Genomic DNA, 27,693 nt, shown 5'->3' on the forward strand with positions numbered 1-27,693 from the left:
AACATCTTGTTTGCACGTAATGATCCACGAAAGAATCCCTGGTCAACCAAAAGCTTTGAAAAGTACTAGGAGCTCAGGAAGAATATGATGGATGCAACAAATGTTACTCGGTTTGTTTTCACTTCTACATAAAATGTTTTAGATACTAAAATGTATAATGTTCAAAATAATGTTTCATGCTACAATAAACAGTTGATTTAAATGAGCAAATCTCACTCACTTTAGCGAAGAGAAACAAAGCAAGAGGGAAACAAATAATGACCCCTGTTTTAATGCCACAGAGCTTAGACTGCTGTACTTACTTCTCCAGCATAGCGATTTCGCAAGTTAAGTGAAGCCATGAAGTTGGAATAGTCTTTCTTTACACAGGCAGGCCTTTCAGTTAACTGGGTTGCCTACAAAAAAAACATATGATTACTATGTAAGTGGTGTGTGTGTGTGTGTGTGTGTGTGTGTGTGTGCGCGCACACACACACACACCACCCTCTTCTGCTGCTGTCCAGCAAATGGTATTCAGTGGTATGCTATGGATCTGTCCAGCCCCCTCGCCTTTAAAATTAACTAAGCTCGTACCCATCACCACGTCTTGTGGCAGTGAATCTGCTAACTGAATTAGGTGGTGTTTTAATCCCACTCTTTAGCCAGGAAAAGACTCCTGCAGCGGCTTACCGACCCCAGTTATAAGACAGTCCCTGCCTGCAGGCTTCCAATCTAAAAAACAGGACACAAAAGGGGGAAAGGGACCGGGAGGCAGTTGGGAAAAAGCAAGCTCAGGCACTACGATGCAACTGAGGTGTATGGCGCTGGAAAACTTGAAAGTGTTACGTGAATTCAGAGCGTACCCCTCCTCAATAAAAACTCTTTAATCTCCAGAGAGCACTGGGCTCTACTTGTATAAAATAGCCACAAAATCAAGAAAAAAACACAGCAAACCCTGGCCAGTTAACCAAAGAGGTGACTGTCCTCACTCACCCCCAGAGTTGTGTTATGCCTGTTGTAGCCTGCGAAGTGGAGGATGCTCTCCGTGGCCATAGCCAGCCCTGTGTGCTGGGACAGGCCAGAGACCCAGTTCTGATGCTTGTTTAAATATTCCTGAAAGAAGAGCGGAGAGAATAGTCTGAGTGCAAGCAGAAAATTTAAAACGAGGTCCATATGTTTTATCTTATGCTGGTCTGTGACCGAAATAAAGTTTGATACTGATACTACTTTGAAACAATGTCTAATACAATATACCGAAAATGGCATTCCCTTCTGTGGGAGAAGAGAGGGAGTGCCTTGTTTTAGATATACCTCCATCTACACACACACACACACACACACACACACACACACACACACACACACCAATATTTAGCTACAACTTGCAGAAGTTACCTGCAAGTGAGATTTGGTGACCGAAGGGGCCCATTTCATGGCTTCTTGGAGGATCATTCCACAGCGTGCCGCAAAATCCTTTACTATACTCTAAAAAAGAGAGACACAAAACAATCAGCTGGTAAAATGAATTGTTGTGCTGAATAATAAAAGCAAAATACAGCCGTACCTTGGTTTTCAAACAGCTTAGTTCTCAAACATTTTGGCTCCCGGAACGCTGCAAACCTGGAAATGAGTGTTCAGGTTTGCAAACTATTTTTGGAAGCCAAATGCCCGACGGGGCTTCCGTGACTTCTGATTGGTTGCAGGAGCTTCCTGCAGCCAATCAGAAGCCAAGCTTTGGTTTCCAGATGTTTTGGAAGTCGAATGTACTTCTGGAATGTATTCCATTCGACTTCCAAGGTACGACTGTAAAGCAAGTATTAAGCTGGGTCAGGCGCACATGCAAACTATCCAAAATGCGGCAATAAAACTGCTGGCACATTTGAAAAGCCAAGCAAGCTCTGGCATGGTTTCAAATTGTGCATTCGATTCCTGCGCTTTATCTAGAACATTGATCATGGTGTTCAATCCCCCCCCCACATTATTAATATTTGATAAATGTATTTAGTATTATTTGGGTGGCTGGTCCTACTCATAGAGTTGAACCTCTAAAATTAATAGACACGGCTAACTTAGGTCCTTTAATTTCAAACAAGCCTGAGCAGAATTTGGTTTCTTTTCTTTCTTAATTAGATTTCCTATCTGCATTTTGTGACGAGCTCGGCGCCTCAGTTACCGCTCACGCCGATGTGCCCACTCTCACTTAAATATATTGCCCCCACCTCACTGAACAACCGTTTAACCGAAGGCTTAAAAACAAAACCTAACTATCCCAGAGTATCCGGGGGGGGGGTCTTTGTGAGGGGGATAACCAATAAGTTGGAGTCTCAAGTGTGTGTGTTTTTTAAAATAAAAAATAAATATTTATTTTTAAAACAAGGTAATATAATACAAGTGGAGAAACTTAAGTTACTTCAATAATAATACGCTAGTTCACTTCAATTTATTTTCAGAGGTTTCGGCTTTATGGTTTGGTTTCTTTCTAAGGCGGCACTTTCCTTCAATTACTCACCCCTTTAACAACTCCATCGGAGGTGCTTTCGGGAATAGTCTTAAGGGCTCGCCACACCCCCCCTTCCTTCACTGGGTTTTGGGAGTCTCTTCTTTCCTCAGAAAAGTCTTCCCCCTCCAGACTAGTTTGAGATCTAAGTAGACTGATCTTTTTCAGCTCCTACGCTCCCTCAGTCTCCCAGCAAGATCCGGTCCTATTACTCCTGCAGGACACTACATTCAAGTCCTTCACTGTACACTCGGAGTGGATGTTTTCTCCAGATCCAACTCTCCCTCTTCAACACACTCTGTATTTCAACCAGACTCCTATCCTATCTTCCTACCTACCTCCCAACCTCTCTCCTCGACCAGCTCAACTCAACTACCCACTAAGCACACTAACTCCCTCCAAAGCCTCTCCTTTTAAACTCTCCCTCCTAGAACCACAGCCAATCAGAGGCTGACGTTCTTTAACCATTTGCTGGCAGGAGAAAAAAGGTAAAAAGAAACACTTGTGGAACCAACTTTTCCGTCACACCTTTCACCAATAATAGCTTGGTGGCAGAGCCTCTGCTTGGCATGCAGAAGGTCCATCCCCCAGCCTCCCCAGAGAGCCACTGTCAAGCAGGACCAAATCAGCCTGATTCAGTATAAGGGAGCTTCCTATGTACCAATCCCCACATGTGGACATCTAGGACAAAAGAAATGGGGTGGGCACACTGGGCAAGCGGGGAGGAAGATGGGCTCTTGCTCATGATAAGCCCCACCAACAGGTTAAAGAATAGTTTTTACCCATGGGCTGTGAGGCTGCTGAATGGAAGACAGCAACATTGCAGCTGATGTTAGGGGTTGGTGGTAGTACGACAGCACACAGAGCGACAAGGACCAAGAGATTGGGAGGGGGATTCGTTTAATCGCACTGTAAACAAGTGGTACGGTAACAATAAAGTACTATATTTCTATTTTCCCCCCCTATTTTTCCACCCATATGCAACAAGGTAAGCCCATCTATTCCAGCCTGGCAAAGGCAGACAAAATGCTACTCCTGTCTTTCACAGAGAGGCCTTCGCAGTTCAATACTGCTGCAGTGCAAGGAAACAGAAATGTTCCAAATTATCCGGAAGGAAAATATATATATATATGAGGCCAGACCTAAGTAATTTAAGTCGCCTTCAAGCATTAACCACGTGCAGGAGCAAGAAGATGCAAATTTAGAAAAGGTCACAGTAAACCTCAATTCATATTTCTACATCCTGGAGTGTCTTACCTCTCTAGCTTCGTATGTATCGGGAACAGTAATTCTATATGGGGCGTCTGGAATGTCATAGTAGGGTTGGTCCTTGTGAATGTCCTGAAAAGGAAAACAAACCTTTTAACAAGAATCAGATCACATTTCTAACCGTCTTAGAAATGCTGTGTGTTGACATCCATCTGTCTCAAAAGACAATGGAGTGCGCCTCCAGGGGCAGAGTCAAACTGCTGCAGAATCACAGTGCCTGCTGTGGCTGCAGAGACTGGTAATTTGTAACTACTGCCTCCCAAGTTGTTTTTGCTGCGTTTGCAGCACTGAAGTGACTTCCCCGAGGCGCAAGCCTGGGCAGTGTGTATGGAAATCCCGGGCTGCCCAGACAACAAGACCCACACCTCGCTGGTAGGGTCCAGAGGAAAGCAGAGCAATACATTTGTGGCACCAGCTTGGCTGCAGGAGTTGTACAAGGCGCCACCCAACCAGCTTAGGGACTCCACTCCGGATTTGTGTAAGATTTACTCTAGAGCAGGCACCCCCAACCTTCGGCCCTCCAGATGTTTTGGACTACAATTCCCATCATCTCTGACCACCGGTCCTGTTAGCTAGGGATCATGGGAGTTGTAGGCTACAACATCTGGAGGACCGCAGGTTGGGGATGCCTGCTCTAGAGGGAAGTATCAGCATGCATGGGAGAACCCAACGTGTGCAGAAATTCAAAAGGTTTTCAAGGGAAAAGCCCTAGGAGTTTTCAACAGCCCCAGTAAAGGTTGAGCATCCTCAGTTATTGGACAATGACAAGTGTCTTTTGTGGGAAGGAACAGAAAACCAAGGGAGAAGTGAAATAGAACATCCTGGAGGAAACGAAGAGGGGCTGGCCAGTTATTTCAAGGATAAGGAACCATGTTTCAGCCCAAGGGACACAATTGCTTCTGGTCAACTTTCTGCAGAAGCAAATGTGGGCAGAGCAACATACGCAGTTCAAGAACTCTTACAAAGGTGTTTCACAATCGAATAATAATGGTATGGTTAATATGAAAATACTTACTGCGCTCAATGACAGGGAGAGGGTCTGGAGGATATCTAACATGGTCTTCAGCACTGTCCCACTCCAGAGTAAGTGAGGGAACCTTGAAACAAAAAAAGACATGTACAAAAGGCTTCGTCAGTCTAGCTGTTACACAAAGCAGAGGGTGGGAATGAAGGGAGGAAATTACAGAAACCAAGGGAGAGTTGCTAACGCATGAACATCAAAATAAGGACAGCATATTTAAAAATACACTCACTTGTCTACAAGGCCAGATAAGTACTTATCGGCAACCCGTCTGATCCTCTTATGAATATGATTGAAATTCACCAGCAAAAACTGAGCATGTCTTTCCAGCTCTTCTTCGTTTTCTTTCGTTTTAGCCTAAACGTGTAAGAGGAACATGAGGCTTTTTGTTGTTCCTTTAAAACAGTTGCTAAAACACTGCTTAAGGTCGCAATACTATGTACGCTCATATCTGGATAGAAATGTCTAAGACTGCTATAGGAAAATAGGACTTAGCTTTACATTATGATTTATCTCTTATCTAGCACCATTAATGAGTGGGGTAGAGAGTAACAGCAAGACAGTAGCCAGCTTGCTCAACCCTAATGTCCTATTTTGATCAGTACTCAATAAAAAACCATTCTCAAGTTTGCTCCTCAGAAAGGTTCTGCCATAACCACCTAGAGCATTTGCTATTGCTTTGCAATGTAAGAAAAATGAGCCCTGAATTCATGCAATCGATAGATCTCTCTCCAAAAGAACCACACTGCTTTTCAGTTCCACATAAATTTAAGGAAATACAAGTAACGATTTCATGGGTCGGTGTCATGTGAATGACCTGCACACAGCTGGTGTAGTGACAATAAAGGTTTATTATTATTAATATTATTATTCATGCTCATGCTCCTCCTCCTTCCTCACTATGCTGCAATTCTCTGCCTAACCTCTCTAGGCTAGCAGCAAACTATGGTTTGTTGTTCCACCCAAGCCACAGTTCTGTGTTGAATCTGAAATGACCCTCATACATAGCTGCCAAGTTATCCCTTTTTTACAGGGATTTTCCCTTATGCTGAATAGGCTTCCTCGCGAGAAAAGCGAAAACTTGGCAGCTATGCCCTCATATTGTTCTCCTCTATTCCTGGATCCACTTTGCTCTAAATGCAGGGAGAAACCCACTCTGAAGGTTTTTAGGACGGGTTTCAAATAAGGACTAAAGGAAGTTCCACCTGCCATTTCTATGCAACAGTTTTTCAAGGTGTCAGAGCAAAAGCAGAGGAGCCAATCTGCTAGCCTAAGGATTTAACGTGGAAGTGCATCAGGGTGGCATCCAATTTAAAGGTAAAAGGACCCCTGACCATTAGGTCCAGTCGTGACCGACTCTGGGGTTGCGGCGCTCATCTCGCTCTATTGGCCGATGGAGCCAGCGTACAGCTTCCGGGTCATGTGGCCAGCATGACAAAGCCGCTTCTGGCGAACCAAAGCAGCACACGGAAACGCTGTTTACCTTCCCACTGTAGTGGTACCTATTTATCTACTTGCACTTTCGACATGCTTTCAAACTGCTAGGTTGGCAGGAGCTGGGACCGAGCAACAGGAGCTCAACCCGTCGCAGGGATTCGAACCGCCGACCTTCTGATCGGCAAGCCCTAGGCTCTGTGGTTTAACCCACAGCGTCACCCGTGTCCCAATCCAATGTAGCGCTTATTAAAGTCAATTTGAGGTAGACTTGTTATGCCGGCGAAACGTTTTGTGCCGCTGAAACATTGTGCAAGGGAACGCATTAGCCTGGTAGCTTTGTTGCACGGTAGATTGCTAAATCTGTTGCAGGCGCCACTGCTGCGTTGGGGTTCCTCTGCTGTGCACAGCTGAAACTCACCCATCCATTAGCACAAGGGTCCTTTCGTAGCGGACAGAGAAATTGGATGCAGACCCAAGTCAAGGATGGGGAACTGGTGTCTGTCCAGATGTTGTCAGACTCCACCTCCCATCGGCCTAAGTTGGCAGAGGCCACAGTGAGGGATGACAATAACTGTACTCCAGCAACATCAGGGGGGCCACAGGTTCCCCACCCCTGTTCTGCACCACATTTGCAAATCCACTCTAGATTTGGGCTGACCTAAGGAGGCGTTTTCTCGTTGCCCTTGGTTAACTTACTTTGTCAGCCATCATGCAGAGGAAGGCTTCAAACACCTTATCTGCTACGGCTATGACACACTGCATCATACCTGAAAGGAGGAAGGAAAAGAAATGTTGACTGTGCTTATTTTTACCCATTTTCTCCTGAAACTCGGGGGACAGATTTCCTTCTCGGTAGAGCTAAAGGGGGAGGTTTTTGTGTCACTCACACCTCCATCCTAAAAATCATTCCCCCCGGACTTAATGAAGGACTACTGCCTAACCTCCATTAGCCCTTTAAATCCTCCAAGTCTCCATTAAAGGTGACTTTAATTGAATGAAAACCATTTCCCACCAACTGCCTGATGCTAAATATTCCAGGAGACAGGCAGGCAAGTGAAGACTACACTGGGGGCCTGTTTCTGTTACAGCTGGACAATCTCTTCTCCCCACAAGCCTGTCTACCTCACACTGCCCAGGGGGGAGGACAAATCTTGATAATTTGTCATGATGTTGTTCATTATGATTTTAGTGCTGCAATTTGAAATATTTGAATTTGCTTTGGATAGAGGCAGAATTTGCTCCTGAAGAGGATTTGGATAGAGGCAGGATTTGCTCCTGAAGAGGCAGGATGCAAACGAGTATCATAAACAAACACACAAGATGCACATGCTATTTTTTATTTATTTAACTAGCCACCATAAGGGAAATTGCACAATTTTTGTGCATGTGGGGGATGGGCTTAAACCCCTCTTTCCCTACCAAAAATGACCCCCCTAACCCCTTGGGGGAAGGAAGCCACCAAAAAGGTAACCCAGTAATTATGCTAAATTATATGAAATGAGAGCTGGTAAAAGTTCGTTTGATTCTGTTACAGCCAGACACAAATCTGTCTACCTTAGGTAAAACACATTCTATATACAGACTCACCCGATTTGTCTTTTTGAATAGCTTTATCCTCAAAGTAACAAAACATCACTTGGAAGCGATCTGGGTCTGTTGAACGCAATACCCTAGGAGAGAGATTATGAGAAATGAGTTTGATATAGAAATACAGGTGAAGAAGGCTTTTTTAAAGTGCCCATTCACGGAAAACAGCTGTCTTTTCCTTACACGGTGTGGAATTCTAACTGAAAGAAACCTTGCTTTAAAATGTAACTGCTAAAAGCTAAAACTCTTGCAGGAGTTGCCTTCCATTTTGCACTCATCATGTCATTCACTGGCATAAGATGTGACAATAGCCACCAGCTTAGGGTCAAATTTCATGTCATGCTTATTGCACAGCTTAATGTTTTTCTTTAATTAATTATAGCCACAGGGATTTTTTTGGGGGGGGGGGAGAAAACTGTTAACAGAGAAAGTAGTACACTGAGAGGCTTATCCCTTCCCTACCAAACCACAACCTCTGCAAAACCACCAACCCCCATTACAGCTACATGGCAGGGTTAAAAAAAAAAGTTCCTGTTTTGCTTACCATTATTGGAAACTTTTTTTAAAAAAAAACTAAGGTTCATGAGGCTGGATTAGGAAGGCTAAACTCCCTGCACACAGCTGTAATTGTTTAATGGAGAAACTAGAGACGCAGCTGAACCATTTGCATTAAGTTGCCCAGTTTGAAAAAGGATTAAAGAATTAGTGGGGAAATAGCACAAAGTGCATAAAATGCCAGAAATTGGTTCGGACATGATGCAAAGCCGAACCAAGATGTAGCACAAAACTGCAAGCTTCTAAGGTCCCTGAGAGGGGGGTGGCAGCCACTTCATTCCTCCCCAGTCATTTTGCTGAAGTGCCACACTGACCTAAGCCATAGATTGTCTTAGCATGTTGTCCAAACCCATGCTTATGGCTTAGCTTTCCCAGACAAACCATGGGCTGTAAACCAAGGTCTGCCCTATGGTTTACAATCTGTGGTTCGTCCAAGAGAACTAAACTACAAGCCCAGGTTCAGACGGCACAGTAAGCCAAACCATGGCTTAACTCAGTCCAGGGCAGAAGCAAAATGACTGGGGTCTCATCTCCCAGAGCTTGTGTGCTCATGCTAAACCACGGCACCACAGTTCAAGAAGGATCCTAACAAGCTGGAACGTGTCCAGAGGAGGGCAACCAAAATGGTCAAAGGCCTGGAAACGATGCCTTATGCGGAACGGCTTAGGGAGTGAGCTGGGTATGTTTAGCCTGGAGAAGAGAAGGTTAAGGGGTGATATGATAGCCATGTTCAAATATATAAAAGGATGTCATATAGAAGAGGGTGAAAGGTTGTTTTCTGCTGCTCCAGAGAAGCGGACACGGAGCAATGGATTCAAGCTACAAGAAAGAAGATTCCACCTAAACATTAGGAAGAACTTCCTGATAGTAAAAGCTGTTGGACAGTGGAATTTGCCGCCAAGGAGTGTGGTGGAGTCTCCTTCTTCGGAGGTCTTTAAGCAGAGGCTTGACAGCCATCTGTCAGGAATGCTTTGATGGTGTTTCCTGCTTGGCAGGGGGTTGGACTGGATGGCCCTTGTGGTCTCTTCCAACTCTATGATTCTATGGCAAGCAAACAGGGCACTACAAAATCACAAGCAGGGCTTAAAAAGCTACCTCATGCATTCTAGACGGTATACAGAGAGCAGGTAGGTAGACATGGCAAAGTCCAGCTTATTGATCAGGGCAGATACGTCTGGAGGAGGATCCAAAAGATTGATGATGGTGCTCCGTAACTCATTCAGTTCAGCCTAAGAGCAAAACAAGAAAAACAACCATCAGCTACCCCAAACATGAGTTACTTAACCTGTAGAACTCCTCTGAACAGTCATTACTTTTGTACTTTATGCAAAGGGAATTAAAATAACGGAAGCATAAAAAAAATCCTTTTGCAGGATACAGAAAAGTGCTCAAAGTGTTTCACAACACATCCTGAGAGAAGACAAACACTATGTGTTTGGCTTACAAGTATCAAGATGCAAGAATGCTGATGCGGCTCGATGCGATTCATCACAAGTCAGGATGAAGTCTGCCAAAAAAAAGAAAGATTCCCACGGGGTGTCGGCTTTTATTTTTCTTCCATCGTGAGAGCATAAGCAGTAAGCAGCTAACTGCTCCACTCACAAGCAAGCAGAGGAGCACTACAGCTTATGATATGGGGAGGGAACCAGGAAATTGGATCGATGCAAATAACTTCTGAAAGGCCAGGGAGATACAAAACCAAGTTGCTGTCTGCTACAACTTCAGAAGTCTTGACAGGTAAGAATCAAAAGCAGGAAAAACAAGGACTCTCTCTCTCTCTCTCTCTCAACTAATACCCCTGGGGCAGAACTACATGTTATGAGGTTAACATGGGACCCCTCCAGACCCCCTCTTTATCAGACATTCACCCTGGTTTGCTTAGGCGGAGGTTATACAATGTCTAAGTCTTTACTGGGCATCCATTCTGTTTTGTTTGCAATCAGTCATTTACTCCACACTCTTCGGTGCATTTCCCTGTCACATTTCTACCTGCAAAATCTGTTTGTCTGTTTTAAAGTGGATTTGTTGTGCTAGGGGAACAGGTGCTTTATTCCACTTTATTCCACCATGCAAACTACATTTCCAGGGTTTGATTAAATTCCTCCGGTCAAAGTACTGACAATCTGCAGGTTCCCAAACCCATAACTGCGTTGTAATACTAAGGCCAGGCAGCAGTGCCTTTGTGGGGAGAAACAGCAGACAGTGCTTTGACCTCTCTGGTTGCCTACTGATTCTCTCCCACATGCCCTTCCCTTTGGGTGTTTTTAAGACTGGAAGCATTGGCAGGAGTCCTGGCAGAGAAAGCTTAAGCACCCCTTCTTCCTCCTGCCAATTCTCCCCTGCAAAAGACCCACACCCCTCACTGCACCGCTAGCCTGTATAATGTTTAGTTCTGCTTGGGCTTTCAGTGAAGCTGCTCCTTAAAAAAAAAACCCCTCTGTTCTCTTTAAGGTGGGAGCTGCATAACACAAGAGGGTATTTCTATGATCTCAGCACCCCATTCACTCTGTGCATTAATGAGGGTCTGAAAAGAAGGGGGCAGGACTTACGGAAGTGACTGTGTCGTTTTTCATAGCTGAGTTGTACTGAAGAACAGAGCGGAGAGGTTCTTTGCTAGGAAACGTCAGTAGCGGCGACTTGGTTGCTATCTCACAAACACCCTCGTACCACTCTTCTGGCCAAAGACCTAAAATTTGGAGACAAAAGAACATTATACCTGGTCCAGAATGCGGCAGCTAGACGGGTGACTGGGAGTGGCTGCCAAGGTCATATAACACCGGTCCTGAAAGACCTACATTGGCTCCCAGTACATTTCTGAGCACAATTCAAAGCGTTGGTACTGATCTTTAAAGCCCTAAACAGCCTCGGCCCTGTGTACCTGAAAGAGCATCTCCAACCCCATCGTTCAGCCCGGACACTGAAGTCCTGCGCCGAGGGCCTTCTGGCTGTTCCTTCAATGCTAGAAGTGAGGTTACAGGGAACCACCAGAGGGCCTTCTCCAGGCATAGGCAAACTCGGCCCTCCAGATGTTTTGGGACTACAACTCCCATCATCCCTAGCTAACAGGACCAGTGGCCTTCTCAGTAGCGGCGCCCGCCCTGTGGAATGCCCTCCCATCAGATGTCAAGGAAATAAAAACTATCTGACTTTTAGAAGACATCTGAAGGCAGCCCTGTTTAGGGAAGTTCTTGATGTTTGATATTTAATCGCTTTTATTATTAGTAACAATATTCTGTTGGGAGCCGCCCAAAGGGGTGGGGTATAAACAATTATCATTATCATCATTATCATCTCTAGGCAATATGACCAGAACTGTGCCATTGTGCCAAGAACTTTTATTAAAGGTAAAAGTAACAAAAATTAGTTTGAGTCACACTAGGCTTTTTAAATTTTGTTATTAGAAACACTTTCCAAAAGATCAAAGCTTGGTTTGCATGCAGTCGCAATTTGGTGTTACTTGACTGAGCCTTGGGCTCCTATGCTCCCTCCTCCCCTCATGCAATCAGATTTCCTCCTGTTTGTCACAAACCACCATTTGACCTCCAAACCATGAGCAACAGCTGGATTATGACTCTGGTTTTAGAGGGCAGGCAAAAACAAAAACAAGAAGCCACACAGTTTGCCTGTTCAGGTGTGATGGGTAGAACTCAGCAGGACAGAACCCAATGGACTTAAAACTGAGCACCAGTGAAACTGAAATGGTATAGAAATAGACCACATCCATTCAAATAGACTGCTCAGTCTATCGCCATTAGTGGGTTTCTTGTCACAACCACAACAGGACAGTACCGCTGGGATATTTATTGCTGCTGCTGCTGCTGCTGCTGCTGCAACAAATTAGCATACAGTGGTGCCTCGCAAGACGAATTTAATTCGTCCCGCGAGTCGCTTCGTATAGCGAAAAATTCGTTTTGCGAAGCAGCTCCCATAGGAACACATTGAAGTGCGGTTTCCCATAGGGTGCCTCGCAAAATGAATAAAAAAGTCTTACGAGGCACCCTATGGGACGAAAAAAATTCGTCTTGTGAAGCGTGCCATAGGAAACTTCGTCTTGCGAGTCTCCATTGAAATCGCAAAATGCATTCGTCTTGCGAAAAATTCGTCTTGTCAGGCATTCGTCTAGCGAGGTACCACTGGAATTCTTCAGCAGTGAAGTCGCTGGTAAATGAAAACTTTTAAATGTGGCAACAGGCAGCTATTTGGCATATTTTCCTGCCTCTCCATTGAGAAGCGGCTGTCCAAATAAAAAGGAATCTCTGGAGTACCTGAGCCTTCCACAGCAAATCCCATAAGCACCGAATACAGCCAGAAGTCGCGGAAGAGCTTCTGTAACCTGGGCTTAGCTTCCTTGATGGGTGGCAAGCGTCTTGTAAGCTAGCGGAATAAATAGAAGGAAAAATACGTTAACCACCTATCTGACAACATAAATGCAATGATATGCCTGTAGATATTCTGGTACTTCTGATCTTGGATTTCTCACCTAGACGTCAACCTAATAAAATGCAGATCATACTAATCAACATTAGTCCATCAACTATTGTGGTCCACCGGATTAAGAGTCCAATCTCTGCCGTGACTCATGGTAACAATGTTAACAACAATAACAACACGAAGCAGTTACTCTACAGAAAAGATGGGGAGCCACTGAGCCGTCAGATGTCGTGGGGGCTACAACTCCCAATATCCCTGATCAGGGGGGGTGTCCTGTTGAGCTGAGCTGCAGTTCAACATCTTCTGGTGGACCACCCTTGCCCAACAAAGTTGTTGAGAGTACAAAACTAGAAGTTTCCAATTTTAAAGCACAACGTTAATTATAGCAAAGACTCTCAAGTGCCGTAAGCACATACATTTCAAGACACACCCATGTTATTGGAGAAGGGCTGCAGCTTAGCTGTAGAGCATCTGCTTTGCCTGCAGAGGGTCCATACCACCCAGAGTGGTTGGGGCAAACCCAACCAGATGGTAAATATAATATAATATAATATAATATAATATAATATAATATAATATAATATAATATAATATAATATAATATAATATAATAATACAGTACTATACATCAGGGGTCCCCAAACTAAGGCCCGGGGGCCGGATGCGGCCCAATCACCTTCTAAATCCGGCCCGTGGGCGGTCCAGGAATCAGCATGTTTTTATATGAGTACAGTAGAATGTGTCCTTTTATTTGAAATGCATCTCCGGGTTATTAGTGGGGCCTGCCTGGTGTTTTTACATGAGTAGAATGTGTCCTTTTATTTAAAATGCATCTCTGGGTTATTTGTGGGGCATAGGAATTCGTTCATATTTTTTTTCAAAATAGAGTCCGGCCCGCCACAAGGTCTGAGGGACAGTGGACCAGCCCCCTGTTGAAAACGTTTGCTGACCCCTGCTATACATCATCATCATCATCATCATCATCATCATCATCATCATCATCGTGTTCAATTTCTGCCTGGCATCTCAAAATAAGGGCTGGGAGACAGCCCTTGCTGAAATCCTGGAGATGCCCAGCCAATCACTGTAGACAATACTGAGTTGATGCACCAATGGTCTGACTCAATATAAGGCAGCTTCCTATGTTCCCAAAGCAGATTACCTTAAATATAGATGCTACAGAGAAAGCAGGCAACAGTTAATTATTTCAACATGACATCACTCAGAGTCCAAGGCTTGCATTCTCCATGTTTGAACACTATCAATTCTGAAATGTTAAGGGTGATTATGGAATTAAAAATGTAGCTCATAAGTTAGGAGGTGCAAGCAAAGACAGCTCAACTATGTAAGGCATCAATCAAAATGCCTACAAAATTTAGAAAGGCAAGAGACACTTGGCTAACAAGCTTACATTCTCTTAACTATTTTTATCACAACAAAGTGATCAGTTTTAGGCTCTATCCCACAATTGTTAGGTGTTTGAAAATCTCAAAATAAGCCTTGTGTGGTGTTCTTTTCTTCTCAAAATTGCCCTCCCCTGATTCAACTTTTCACCTGCATAAGAAAAGAAATGGTGATTGCACATCACCTCTAATTTTTATTTATTCAACTTGCCATGAAAGAGATCAATGTAAAATGATCCATCGTCATGGGGACAATATGCATTCTGGGGCGATGTGAATGTGGGAATGCCATTCCAAAGCTATGCTGAACATTATGCTGGTTCCTGGTCTTAAGAATCATCTCTGGTGGCCTCATAATGGAACCATTGAAAATGACTCATTACAGCCAAAGAAAATGAAATGGCCAGTGACTCCAGCAGAAGCCATGGATTACAATGGTTTAGCCTGCTAGATCATTGTTGTTGTTGTTTAGTCGTTCAGTCGTGTCCGACTCTTTGTGACCCCATGGACCAGAGAACACCAGGCACTCCTGTCTTCCACTGCCTCCCGCAGTTTGGTCAGACTCATGTTGGTGGCTTCAAGAACACTATCCAACCATCTCGTCCTCTGTCGTCTCCTTCTCCTTGTGCCCTCCATCTTTCCCAACATCAGGGTCTTTTCCAGGGACTCTTCTCATGAGGTGGCCAAAGTATTGGAGCCTCAGCTTCACGATCTGTCCTTCCAGTGAGCACTCAGGGCTGATTTCCTTCAGGTTAGATAGGGTTGATCTTCTTGCAGTCCATGGGACTCTCAAGAGTCTCCTCCAGCACCATAATTCAAAAGCATAAATTCTTCGACGATCAGCCTTCTTTATGGTCCAGCTCTCACTTCCATAAATCACTACTGGGAAAACCATAGCTTTAACTATACGGACCTTTGTTGGCAAGGTGATGTCTCTGTTTTTTAAGATGCTGTCTAGGTTTGTCATTGCTTTTCTCCCAAGAAGCAGGCATCTTTTAATTTCGTGACTGCTGTCACCATGTGCAGTGATCATGGAACCCAAGAAGGTAAAATCTCTCACTGCCTCCATTTCTTCCCCTTCTATTTGCCAGGAGGTGATGGGACCAGTGGCCATGATCTTAGTTTTTTTGATGTTGAGCGTCAGACCATATTTTGCGCTCTCCTCTTTCACCCTCATTAAAAGGTTCTTTAATTCCTCCTCACTTTCTGCCATCAAGGTTGTGTCATCAGCATATCTGAGGTTGTTGATATTTCTTCCAGCAATCTTAATTCCGGCTTGGGATTCATCCAGCCCAGCTTTTCGCATGATGAATTCTGCATATAAGTTAAATAAGCAGGGAGACAATATACAACCTTGTCGTACTCCTTTCCCAATTTTGAACCAATCAGTTATTCCATATCCAGTTCTAACTGTAGCTTCTTGTCCCACAAAGAGATTTCTCAGGAGACAGATGAGATGATCAGGCACTCCCATTGCTTTAAGAACTTGCCATAGTTTGCTGTGGTCAACACAGTCAAATGCTTTTGCGTAGTCGATGAAGCAGAAGTAGATGTTTTTCTGGAACTCTCTAGCTTTCTCCATAATCCAGCGCATGTTTGCAATTTGGTCTCTGGTTCCTCTGCCCCTTCGAAATCCAGCTTGCACTTATGGGAATTCTAGTTCCTCATACTGCTTAAGCCTGCCTTGTAGAGTTTTAAGCATAACCTTGCTAGTGTGTGAAATGAGCGCAATTGTGCGGTAGTTGGAGCATTCTTTGGCACTGCCCTTCTTAGGGATTGGGATGTAGACTGATCTCCAATCCTCTGGCCACTGCCGAGTTTTCCAGCATCATCTTTTAAATTTTTAAATAGTTCAGCTGGAATATCATCACTTCCACTGGCCTTGGTATTAGCAGTGCTTTCTAAGGCCCATTTGACTTCACTCTCCAGGATGTCTGGCTCAAGGTCAGCAACCACACTACCTGGGGTGTACGAGACCTCCATATCTTTCTGGTATAATTCCTCTGTGTATTCTTGCCACCTCTTCTTGATGTCTTCTGCTTCTGTTAGGTCCTTTCCACTTTTGTCCAGCTGGATCATTAAGAGCTGTCAAAGACCCCACAATGTGTCACAATGTATAGCAAGGCAAAGATCTGGAGGTTTTTTTGCCCTTGCTTCTAAAACTAAAATAAAATGTGAGCATTCGAAAGAGCAGAAGATCAATCAGCAGAGGCGGCAAATGAACTAGAGGGATTTTAGCTGACAAGATAAACTTAGAAGTGATTGATTTACAGCCTATTTACTTTAGCACATACCCATACACCAAAGTTCACAGTCAAACATTTTCGTCCTCTTTATTTGAGTTGCTCTTCAGATCGTACTGTTTGGCGACAGAGGAGGTAAGAAGTATTTCTCCCTTTTGGAGATTAATTAACTCTATATAAAAAAAGGTATTTCTGGACTAAAGGAGACGGGCAGAACAATGCATGAACCCCCAAAAGAGGCATAGCTTGAAAAGACCAGAAAACACCTGCAACTTTATTAATGGCAACTCTAATGCAACAGATGATCAAGCAAGCATTCAAAAATTTACAGCTGGAGCAAAACGACAGAAAGACTAAGACAGCAATCCTAAACACACTTACTGAGAAGTAAGCTTCAGTGGACACAATGGGACTTACTTCTGAGTAAACATGCATAGGATTGTGCTATAAAGCAGTTGCCCTTCTCTAGTACAGGGGTTGAACGGGTCTGCAGTGAGAGGATATCAGAATCTTTGTTCTTCTGAAATTCATTCATGTAATTGCTGGTTGTTAGAGGTTGGGCTTTGCTTTGGATTTATTGTTAAAGCGGGGAGGAATAATCCTCAACAAATGCAGAGGTGTTGATCCAGAGAAAATAATGACTAGTTCTGCACAAATGCAAAGGCTTACCAGCTCCCCTCCTGGTGACAACATCCTACACCCCCTGAAATGCCACCCCCTCAAAAAAGGTAAGGTAGTGAGAAGTATTAGCCGCCCAAGAAACCGCTAGAAGATTGTAACATTCAATTACAATTCCCAACACCATTGTTTGTTTCTCTTTGTGTGTATATGCGTGTACAAACATGTAGGGAGAGAGAGTTTTGCATGCATATACAAATTTCTCTGGATTATCTATACTTCTCACCCTTTCTTCTAAGAGCCAACACCAATTCCTCATCTATCTATCTATCTATCTATCTATCTATCTATATATATATAACCTTTCCATATACCATATTTACTTGAATGTAATGTTCCATCGAATCTACTGCGCACCTTAATTTTCAAAGCCTTGAAACCAAAAAGGTGTTTGCTGGCAAATGTAAATGCACCATCAAATCTAATGTGCACCCTAATTTCCGTAACGTTATTGGCAAAAAAAAAAGTGTGCATTACATTTGAGCAAATACAGCATATGCATCCAAAGCAGATCTAATTAATTTTAACTTCATTACATTTACTTATTATGAATCCCATTATTTAAACACAGTGAACACTTTCAACAAAATTGGTCATTGAATACTTTATCTGCTTCGTGTTGTATCCAGATAACCTATCCCCAGAGTGGACCCACTGAAATCCATGGACCCAAGTTAGCCACATCCATTCATTTCATTAGGTCTACCCTGAGTGTGACTACCACTGGGCTACAAGCATATATGTATAACAGAATGTTGTTTGCTCACTCTGAATTTGGACATCTCTTAAGATATCATAAGAAAGTTTTGCACGACAGCTCCTGAGATCAAGCAGCAGCTTTTCATCTATGTTTGGCTAGAACATGGATAGGCAAACTAAGGCCGAGGGGCCGGATCCAGCCCAACCACCTTCTAAATCCGGCCCGCGGATGAGTCCTGGATTCAGCATGTTTTTACATGAGTAGAATGTGTCCTTTTATGTAAAATGCATCTCTGGGTTATTTGTGGGGCATAGGAATTCGTTGTTTTCTTCTTCTCCAAAATATAGTCCGCCGCCCTGCCCACAAGGTCTGAGGGACAGTGGACCGGCCCCCTGCTGAAAAAGTTTGCTGACCCCTGGGCTAGAACATTTTGAATCCAGATGGCAGACTGAACCCTTCAAAACTGCCCTGATGTTTGGGTTTCTTAGCATTCGCAAGTAATCTCAGGCACAAGGCTGCTAGGATGAAATAGTTATGCCCGCATTAAATGGAAAACTTTACAACTGCACTCTGTAGGTTCTGTTACAGAACTCCAGTTCTCAATGCATAGATTGCTTGGGAAGGTGTGCCCTTCTTCCAGCTGGTTTTTGTGTGTGTTGTAAACAGCCAATGTACGTTACTGCCTCAAGTCAGATGCACACAAGGGATTATGGGTACTGTACACTCTCCTAAGATACTGACTAAAATGGGCCACCTGCCAGTCGTATATGGGAACTTTGGCCCAAGGCGACAGAAGGGTCTTTGCAACCTTTCTACTGATTAGAGCCTGTAATTATAAAGGAAATACCTTTTGGAAAAGTTCGGAGATTTCTGCAGTATTTAAAGCTGAATTACAGCTTGCACTAGTGACTTTTAATCCACAGCCTCAATAGGTGTTTGACATTACCCTTCATTGTCTCCCTCCCGTCCGATGTGATTGGTGCTTGTTCATGTTTTCCTGGGCATTGAATCAGCTGTTTGCTTAACTGTGTGCTATATTCTGGGAAGCCAACCCCGTTTCCAATTTATAAAAAGCATCTATAATTTGTTTTTGCTCATTCGGCAGATGCAAAGTAATTAGCCCTTATTGAGCCTTGAAGATGTGAATGATGAATTTCTGGTCTGGTTGTTGTTGTTGTTGTTGTTGTTGTTGTTTTAAGGTAAGCTAATATCCAGATGCATCTGTGCATCACTCCATTTCGGTAAAATATGCCTGCAATTACAAGGTGCTGCATGGCTTCGTGTTGATATCCTAGCTCTATTTCAAATAAACTACCGGTAGATGCCTGCAGTCAAGTCATTGGCTTATTAGCTCAATATATACAATTCAGCCCGACTAGCAACCATTGTTCCCTGAGCTCTCATTGAGCCAGCAGGGTTGGTTACAACTGGCAGAATCCACCCACCCCCATCAAAATCTAGGCTCCTGACCCCAGCATATCCCATCAATCTCATGATGAGAAATATCTCTGCCAAAGAACTACTGCAGGTCGGAAGAGGACACACAAAACTGGGCTTAGGGATGGATAAACATGTCAACGTCTGTTCTCCAAGTTTCTCATTTTTACAATATTAAATTCAGTCCTTCACATTTTCACACTTCATGAGTTTGTTTTCCTAATGAAATTTCAACAGGATTTTAGTGCAATTTACTCCTAATAAACACATTTTTGTGTGCAGTTTTGGCTCTCACACATATTTTTGCAAGCAATTTCCGCTCACAGAATGCATCTTTGTATACAATTTTCACACTTTACCCTAGTATATGCAACTGAGAACTCATTACTTGGCTGGAGAATTGCAGTGCAAAATATAAAGGAGTGCAAATTTTTGAGGGATGTCTGCTTTTTGGTTTGCATATTGTTTTGAAAAGCGAGGATTTGCTGGGTTTGCCTTTAAATACAAACTGAATAGAATTTTCTTCCCTCATCCCTAAGACTGGGCTTGATGGACAAAGAGTCTGGTCTGGCATAAACCACCTTTCTAGGTTCCTATGTTCCTCCCATTGTGCAATCCAATCACAGCCTTCGCAAAGGGAAACCGATTCCCAAGCAAGCTTCCTAAAAGCTTTCTAGTTCCAGAGTGTCTAACTGTGATGTTTTGAACCTTCCAGTGTCTCGGTTGTGAAGATGAAGCTGCTGCTGCACTCGGCTTTCCTCTCCCTCACAGTAACACTTGCATTGTGTGGCATCAAAGGTTTGCAAGAGCATTTCGAACAACTCAGCGTTCAGTCTATCAATCCTCGTGGGCTCCACAACAATGGGACTCTTAGCGTGGCCAATCTCTCGCCCGAGTTTCACCAGGAGAATACGGTGACCAATGACTTGAGTACTGAAGGTGATGAAGAGGAAGACTATCTTGACTTTGAAACTTTGTTCAGGGAAGATTACGACGATGTTGACATCATCGATCCAGATATCACCTCCGAGTTCAAACAAGGGAATATTCTTAAACTTTTCCAAGGGAAAACCAGAATCCAGCGCCTAAATATCCTCAATGCAAACTTTGCCTTCAACCTTTACCGGAGTCTGAAGGAGAAAGCCAACACCTCAGAGAACATCCTTTTGGCTCCAGTTGGAATTTCCACGGCCATGGCTATGATTTCATTGGGACTGAAAGGTCAGACGCAGGAGGAAGTGTGGGATTCCCTTGGCTTCACCGAGTTTGTCAATGCCAGCTCCAAATACGACATTACGACCATTCACAACCTCTTCCAGAAACTCACCCACCGGCTCTTCAGGAGGAATTTTGGCTACACACTCAGGTCAGTCAATGACCTTTATATTCAGAAACAATTCTCTGTCCTCAGTGAATTCAAAGACAGCATGAAGAGGCACTATTTTGCTGAGGCTCAACTGGCCGACTTCTCAGATCCGACCTTCATCTCGAAAGCCAACCAGCGTATTTTGAAGCTCACCAAGGGATTGATAAAGGAGGCGCTGGTGAACGTACCCCCAACCACCATCATGATGGTCCTCAACTGCTTGTACTTTAAAGGTAAAGAAACAAAACGAAGCGATGGCAATTTCACCCAAGTACAAATGCATAAACTAAGAGATTACCAAAGAGAATCCTAGCAACTACATAAAAAAGAAAAAAGTGTGACTAGGCAAGTGATCATTGTCAGCCTTGGTTTTTGCAACTGCAATCCTCTCGTCTTTAAAAACAGGCAACTCTTAAAACATATTGAGGACATAAACAATCAAAGGTTACATCAGGTTAAGAGGACCAAATATGGCTGCTGTTTCACTGCTGATATTGGCACACATTCCAAGCGCTAAGTGAACTGCCACGTACTTTACTTTTTGTATTTCATTTCCATTTAATTCCAACTTTTAACATCCCCATCGTCCCCACATGTATATATACTGAGGATTACACACCATATATCTGATGAAGCGGACTACTCTAGTCCATGAAAGCTTATGTCATAATAGTTTTATTCTTCTTCAAGGTGCCAAAATATACTTAGCTGCTTTTGCTGCAGCAAACTAGCACAGTTTGGAAATTAGCTGCTTATGGCTCCACCTTTGATATAGCCAGCAGTATGTGCAGATTACTCATTCAGCTGCATTCATCGATCATGAGCAACGATGAGTGGTACCCTGCAGAATACATTTGATGCCAAGTACTTACAGCAAAGGAGCTGGCTGTTCTTTTAAAAAGGGAGGAGCTAATAAACATATCGATTTGTCAGAACTATATCTTAAAAGCCCTGCTAGATCAGATCTTGTGAGCCAAAGAGGCAAACATGCCAGCTCCCAGTAAGGAGTCCACACCCTTTTTCTTTGTCAAGGGTCAGTTTGACTCAGTGTGTCACCTAAACCTAGATCATGGTTAAGATCAATCCTTAGCTACAGATCATGGTTAAGGAGTAGAGAGACCTTAGGTACAATTCAGGGTTTGGACAATGTTCTAAGCCAAGCCTGGCTGAAGGACCAGGGATGAAGCAGTGCAGTCCTGGCTAGCCATAATTTGGACTTACTGTGATGTGTGAACGAGGCCTTCAGGTCTTGCTTGTGGGATTGCTAGAGGCATTTGGCCAAAGTGGTGATCAGAATGCTGGACAGGATGGGCATTTAGGCCTTGCTCACACATCACAGTAAAACAAACTATGGTTTAACAGTTGTTGCTCTCCAGAAACTTGTACTGTCTCTGAGCCTGAAGGCAGGACATAACAACCCCTGCTTGAATTGCCCTCCATGTGTTGAAGCCTTCATTTAATCATGTTAATTAGAAAAAAGTGTGCCACCTCTCAAAATGCACAGCGACCTTCCTTGGAAGTGCCAAAGCTTATATTTTTATATTCAGAAATACCTGAAATTATACCAAATAGTAACTCTTTTTCCTTCCCAAGCTACATTTTATGTAGTTAAGTTTTCTTTTGTGTTGACAGGAACCTGGGAAAATAAGTTTCCCGTGGAAATGACGCGCAAACACACATTCCGCTTGAACGAGAAAGAGACTGTGAAAGTTTCCATGATGCAGACAAAGGCCAATTTCCTGGCCACTGTAGATCATGAGCTAGATTGCGGGGTGCTCCAGCTGCCATACGTGGGCAACATCAGCATGTTGATTGTACTGCCGTATAAGCCGTCCAGCATGAGGACACTAGAGAAGCAACTGACTCCTCAGCTGGTAGAGAAGTGGCAGGAGAGCATGACTAACAGGTAATTCCTTTACTCGGGGTTTTGTTTCTTTCCTGATGACCTTTTGCTGCATCATATGAATAGCCTATGTGATATAATAATAATAATAATAATAATAATAATAATAATAATAATAATTTATTATTTATACCCCACCCATCTGGCTGGGTTTCCCCAGCCACTCTGGGCGGCTTACAACAGAAAAATGAAATAAAACAATTAAACATTAAAAGCCTCCCTAAACAGGGCTGCCTTCAGATGTCTTCTAAAAATCTGGTAGCTGTTTTTCTCTTTGACATCTGATGGGAGGGCGTTCCACAGGGCAGGCGCCACCACCGAGAAGGCCCTCTGCATCAAAACCGTCCAACGCTGTCGTAGCCAAACTGCTGTAACTGGGCTGTATCCAATGTTGAACTCATGCAGAGTAGGCCCATTGAAAATAATGGACATGGCAAACTAGGTATTTTAATTTCAGTGGGTCTACTCTGAGTAAGTTGAACACTGGATACAACAAGTGGATCTACTCTGAGTCTAGCTTAGCTGAATAACTTAGCACAGGCTTCCTCAACCTCGGCCCTCCAGATGTTTTTGGCCTACAACTCCCACGATCCCTAGCTAGCAGGACTGTGGTCAGGGATGGTGGGAACTGTAGTCTCAAAACCTCTAGAGGGCTGAGGTTGAGGAAGCCTGACATAGCACAACTCAATTCAAGTGGAGTATGATCACAAATGGGGTGGGGGTGGGGGGAAGAGTAGGAAATTAGGAAGAGCTTTCAATTCCTTGGTCCTGCCCAGGAGTTCAAAAACACCCTTCTGGTCCTTATCCATCTAGCCAACAGACTCAATGCTACAGCTCCAAAGGGGATGCTACTAAAAGAGGAAACTAATGTATATCAAAGAACTAGTCACACTGTGCAAGGCAGGCGTGCTACAGTATAATTTAAACTCTGTATGACAAGAGGCTCCAACACTGCGTAACATGGATTAAGAACTGTTCTAAACCCTTGGCTTGAGTCAATTAAAGCCTGTGACGTTGTCTTGCTCTCCCTAGAACGAGAGAAATAATGCTACCTAAATTTAAGCTGGAGAAGAGCTATGACTTGATCGAGTATCTGAAAAAACTGGGAGTAAATGAGCTGTTCACCCATAATGGCAACTATTCTGGGATATCGGAAGAGAGAATCAACATTGAGAAGGTAACTAGCTTTAGCACAACCTGATCTTCCTCTCAAGGATGGCATTGCATAACCGACAAAATAAAGCACATTGGAGCAAAACCATCCTCCCCCTCAGCACCTTTCTCTTTGCTCTATTGCTTCAGAGTGAGCGTAGAGGAAAAGTTATTTATGCAGGTAAAGAGAAATTGTTTGGCTCCTCTCACTTGCATCTTCCCTTTTATGCAAACTTGGGCCCAGTATTGCTTGGGAATTCTTAAGAAACCAGAAAAAGTGCAGTTCTGAAAGGTTCAGTCTGCCATCTTGATTCAAAATGGCATCCAACAACACCCAAACATGGATGAAAACCTGCTCCTTCATTTCAGAAACCATCGTGCAAAATGAGGTTAGGGCATCTTAAGAGGTGTTCAAATGTAAAGCAAGCAAACAGCTTTCCAAAATATTTGCGGCTGTATCCGGCATTAGTCACGCTCAGGATGGACCTATTGAAATGAATGGGCATGGCTAACTTGGGCCCATTCATTTGAGTGGGTCTATTCAGAGCAAAGGTTAGCTGGATACAACACACAGTAGATAAAGTATTAATGACTGATTTTGTTGCAGGTGCTCCCTGTGTCTAAATGAAGGCACTGTCCAAGTGCATAGCCAACAAACAAACCTTCCAAAACATACAGTAAATGAGACACCCAGACAACCCTGACAGCGTGGTGTTGTGGTTAAGGGCGGTAGACTCGTAATCTGGTGAACCGGGTTCGATTCCCCGCTCCTCCACATGTAGCTGCTGGGTGACCTCTGAAGTCTCTCAGCCTCACTCACCTCACAGAGTGTTTGTTGTGGGGGGGGAAGGGAAAGGAAAAGAGACTGTTAGCCGCTTTGAGACTCCTTAAGTCTCAGACACATGAATAGTGGGAAGACACATGAATAGCTTCCCCTTAAGTACCCGGCAGAAGAGAGACTCAGATTTCGGCTGGGTGCTTCCCCTATTCACATCTTTGCCACCCAGCAGCCCAGAGTCTCCCTAACACAAAGGAAATCTAATTTACCCACCCAACAAGATTCCAGAGCACCCCTTCATCAGAAATGTGGTACCAATAAGCTGAGGCAGAAGACAGGAAAGTGCTTGAGATGCAACTCATGCTTTGACCTTTAGGAAGCAGGTGAGCCTAGCAAACGGGTGATGGAAAAGAGATCCTGGAAAGACCTGTCAGCAGAGAATATTGGATAACAGGCAAGAAATCAGATCTAACAAAGCTGCAGCCCTCCAGATGCTGTTCGACTATCACTCTCAGCATCCCTGACCATCAGCCAGGATGGCCAGGGCTGATAGGAGTCCAAAATCTGGAGGATCAGAAATTCTCCGTTCTATTGAAGGCATAAGTTCAAATCAGACCTTGTTTAAGGCAACTTGCTGGGCTCTTGGTTATCTGTGGGCAACCATCTCAGGAGCCCTGGCTCCCCAACCATCTGCAATCATTCCAATACATCAGTTTCTAGTCATGATGGTGCCAATGACTGATTGGATTATGACCCATTTAAGAAAGGGGACAACTCAATAACATCCCCAAAGCAGAATAAATGGAAGCCACAGGAATGACTGAGCTAAAGGTCATAGAGATGGTTGTGGCTTGGCCAGGCCTTTGTAATGTTAAGGTATCCAAGACATGGTGTTTGGTCTTCTACTGCATGCTTGTGCTCCATAATTTCCCCCTTCTTTTTTTTACAGTTCAATCACCAGGGAACTATTACAGTGAATGAAGAAGGCACCGAGGCGGCATCTGTGACCACAGTAGCCTTCATGCCCCTTTCAGCTCAAATTCGCTTCATTGTTGACCGTCCTTTTATCTTTCTCATCTATGAGCACCGCACCAACTGCTTGCTTTTCATGGGCCGAGTCGTCAACCCAAACAAGTTGTAAAAGAAGAGACGAGCTTTCGAGATAGGTACATCTAGGCAACCTTAATGCGTCTTAAATAGAACCATTTTTATATGCCAATTAAGTGTCTGTGTTAGTCGTAAGCGCTATCGTGTGAAAAATGCAAGGCTACCGAATCAGAACCACAGCGATATATTATTTAATTACAATTTGTAAGGGAAAATATTGCTGCAAAGTACTAAAAACACGCTGGTATATTTCATCCAAAGCTACCTGGAGGTCAGAGGCATTCTCTTTGCATCTTGGAGAACATTTTCATGCTGCCTGAAGGGTGAATAAAAATTAGCTCCAGTGAGCTTCAAAAAGTCAGATTATTAACAACAACAGCTTTTCAGTTACTAAAAATGGATGCTGTCTATGTTCTTCCCAGTTGGCCAAAGAGATTTTAAACTTTAATTGTAAAAGAACCATTAATGTTTGACAAGAGCAATACAAAATACTCATCGGGAATATTGAATTGAGTTTCATTTAAAACTTGGTGAAACAGAAGGATGCTACATGAATTCTTTGTGGGTGAGGAGAGAGAATGTGCAAAGATCTAGGGAGAAATAGGATTCCTCATCAGCTTGACTGAAGAAAATGCAGAGAGTGGAAGTTGTCCGTATACCATCGGGAAGGTTTAACAGCGTAAAAGAGAAGAAAAAGTATTACACTTTTTGGGGAACCTCTGTCCATATCTTGCTGAACTACAACTCCCACAAACCCTGGCAATTGACCACGCTTACTGAGGCTGTTGGGATTTGTAGTTCAGCAGCTTTTGGGGGGCCAAAGGTTTCCCACGCCTCCCCTAAGTTCTCAAACAGAGAAGGAACTGCTGCTCAAAATGCTTTTGAAGTGGCTATGGCAGGGATTTAACATGGGGCCTTATGCATGCCATTCTACTACCAATACTCCTCTCCTACTAAAGTCAGTTTAGGGTTGAACAGAAAGAGCATGAACTCGGCTGCATTATTTGAGGAATCCATACAGGGCAGACAGTATCGTTTTGCAAGAACACAAACACTTACTTTCACTCTGTAACTACGCTACCTGTCGAAAGCAAGAACAAATCTGCACTTTGAACAGCATAGTTGTTGTACTGACATTTATGCAACCCAGAGAGGTACTAACTAAAGTACAAGCAATCATGTACACATGCAGAGATTGTTCCTATATTGTTTTTTAAAGAGGTGTATACCTGGAGTTATGAGAATGCTTGATACAAAAAAGTTTCCATTATCTCTGGGAGTATCAACATAATTATAAAGTTATTGCATATTTAATAAAAGGTTGTGCTGGAATCTTGAATTTGGATGCTGCATGCAGGTTTCTTTGCTGGCAGTGTAAGGTGACTTTTGTATAAGAAAATTCTATCCTACATCTGCAGCCACTAAAACCACATTCTAAAGGGCTCAGTTTGGGGCAGCAATTTGGGGAGGTACCAGCAAGAAAGAGGATGGATGGAGGAAACAGGGCTGAAAGCCTTATAAGCAAGTACAGTCATACCTCGGAAGTCGAACACCTTGTGACTCACGTTTTGGCTCCCGAACGCCGCAAACCCAGAAATGAGTGTTCTGGTTTGCAAACGTTCTTTGGAACCCGAATGTCCAACGTGGCTTCCATGGCTTCTGATTGGCTGCAGGAGCTTCCTGCAGCCAATCGGAAGCCGCGCCTTGGTTTCTGAACATTTTGGAAGTCGAACGGATTTCTGAAACGGATTCCGTTTGACTTCCTAGGTACGACTCATTTAAAAAAAGATTTCACTGTAATCCGAGAAAATATTTTATAAAAACAATTTTAAAAAAGCATTTCATACATGAAACTTCTGTATTGAAGTAATTTCTATATTTGAGGGTGGGGGAGAATGTGTACCAAACTGCACACAAAGATCTGTGTAAAGAAGTTTCTATTTTGTTGCATGTGCTCATCAGCTCCCAAACACATTCCCGCATCAAGAGATGAGTTCATATGTTCTTCAGAAGAAGACTACATGCTTCCCCATCCCCTTTTGCATAAATCATCTCCCTGTTGGAAAAGCAAGAAGACCTGCAACAAAATGGTGTGGCACAGAGTACTTGAATTCTGTGTTCCAGGCCACAAGCCATGCCATCTTTTAGGG

General features: G+C 43.5%; 2 protein-coding genes across 3 annotated transcripts in view; one reads left to right on the forward strand and one right to left on the reverse strand.

Annotated features, from left to right (window-relative positions):
- PI4KA (phosphatidylinositol 4-kinase alpha) overlaps positions 1-27,693 on the reverse strand; it is a 98,546-nt gene that overhangs the window by 33,890 nt on the left and 36,963 nt on the right. Inside the window, exons 20-30 of the mRNA XM_060269495.2 lie at positions 12,611-12,719; positions 10,895-11,031; positions 9,441-9,574; positions 7,791-7,873; positions 6,900-6,970; positions 4,999-5,123; positions 4,761-4,842; positions 3,734-3,817; positions 1,375-1,464; positions 973-1,092; positions 303-395 (exon numbers count right to left, since the gene is read on the reverse strand). Coding sequence (XP_060125478.1) covers positions 303-395; positions 973-1,092; positions 1,375-1,464; positions 3,734-3,817; positions 4,761-4,842; positions 4,999-5,123; positions 6,900-6,970; positions 7,791-7,873; positions 9,441-9,574; positions 10,895-11,031; positions 12,611-12,719 — 1,128 coding nt within the window. The remainder of the gene's footprint in view (positions 1-302; positions 396-972; positions 1,093-1,374; positions 1,465-3,733; positions 3,818-4,760; positions 4,843-4,998; positions 5,124-6,899; positions 6,971-7,790; positions 7,874-9,440; positions 9,575-10,894; positions 11,032-12,610; positions 12,720-27,693) is intronic.
- Positions 9,908-26,882, forward strand: SERPIND1 (serpin family D member 1). 2 transcript variants are annotated; one of them, XM_035097534.3, is made up of 5 exons: positions 9,908-10,082; positions 19,953-20,836; positions 22,236-22,509; positions 23,539-23,683; positions 25,386-26,882. In XM_035097534.3, the coding sequence occupies exons 2-5, from the start codon at positions 19,969-19,971 to the stop codon at positions 25,575-25,577; spliced, it is 1,479 nt and encodes a 492-aa protein (XP_034953425.3). In that variant the 5' UTR covers positions 9,908-10,082; positions 19,953-19,968; the 3' UTR covers positions 25,578-26,882. The 2 variants fall into 2 exon arrangements, with proteins under 2 accessions (XP_034953425.3, XP_034953424.3); XM_035097533.3 differs by lacking the exon at positions 9,908-10,082 and adding an exon at positions 16,485-16,557.

The sequence above is a fragment of the Zootoca vivipara genome, chromosome 16, assembly GCF_965207765.1.
Source record: "Zootoca vivipara chromosome 16, rZooViv2.hap1.1, whole genome shotgun sequence".
Taxonomy (NCBI): Eukaryota; Metazoa; Chordata; class Lepidosauria; order Squamata; family Lacertidae; genus Zootoca; species Zootoca vivipara.

Bases quoted from the DNA above. Each gene is read 5' to 3' on its own strand.
- SERPIND1 (XM_035097534.3), top strand. From the start codon at position 19,969: ATGAAGCTGCTGCTGCACTCGGCTTTCCTCTCCCTCACAGTAACACTT. The intron at 20,837-22,235 runs GTAAAGAAACAA...TTGTGTTGACAG, and splicing joins CAACTGCTTGTACTTTAAAG to GAACCTGGGAAAATAAGTTT. The intron at 23,684-25,385 runs GTAACTAGCTTT...TTTTTTTTACAG, and splicing joins AGAGAATCAACATTGAGAAG to TTCAATCACCAGGGAACTAT.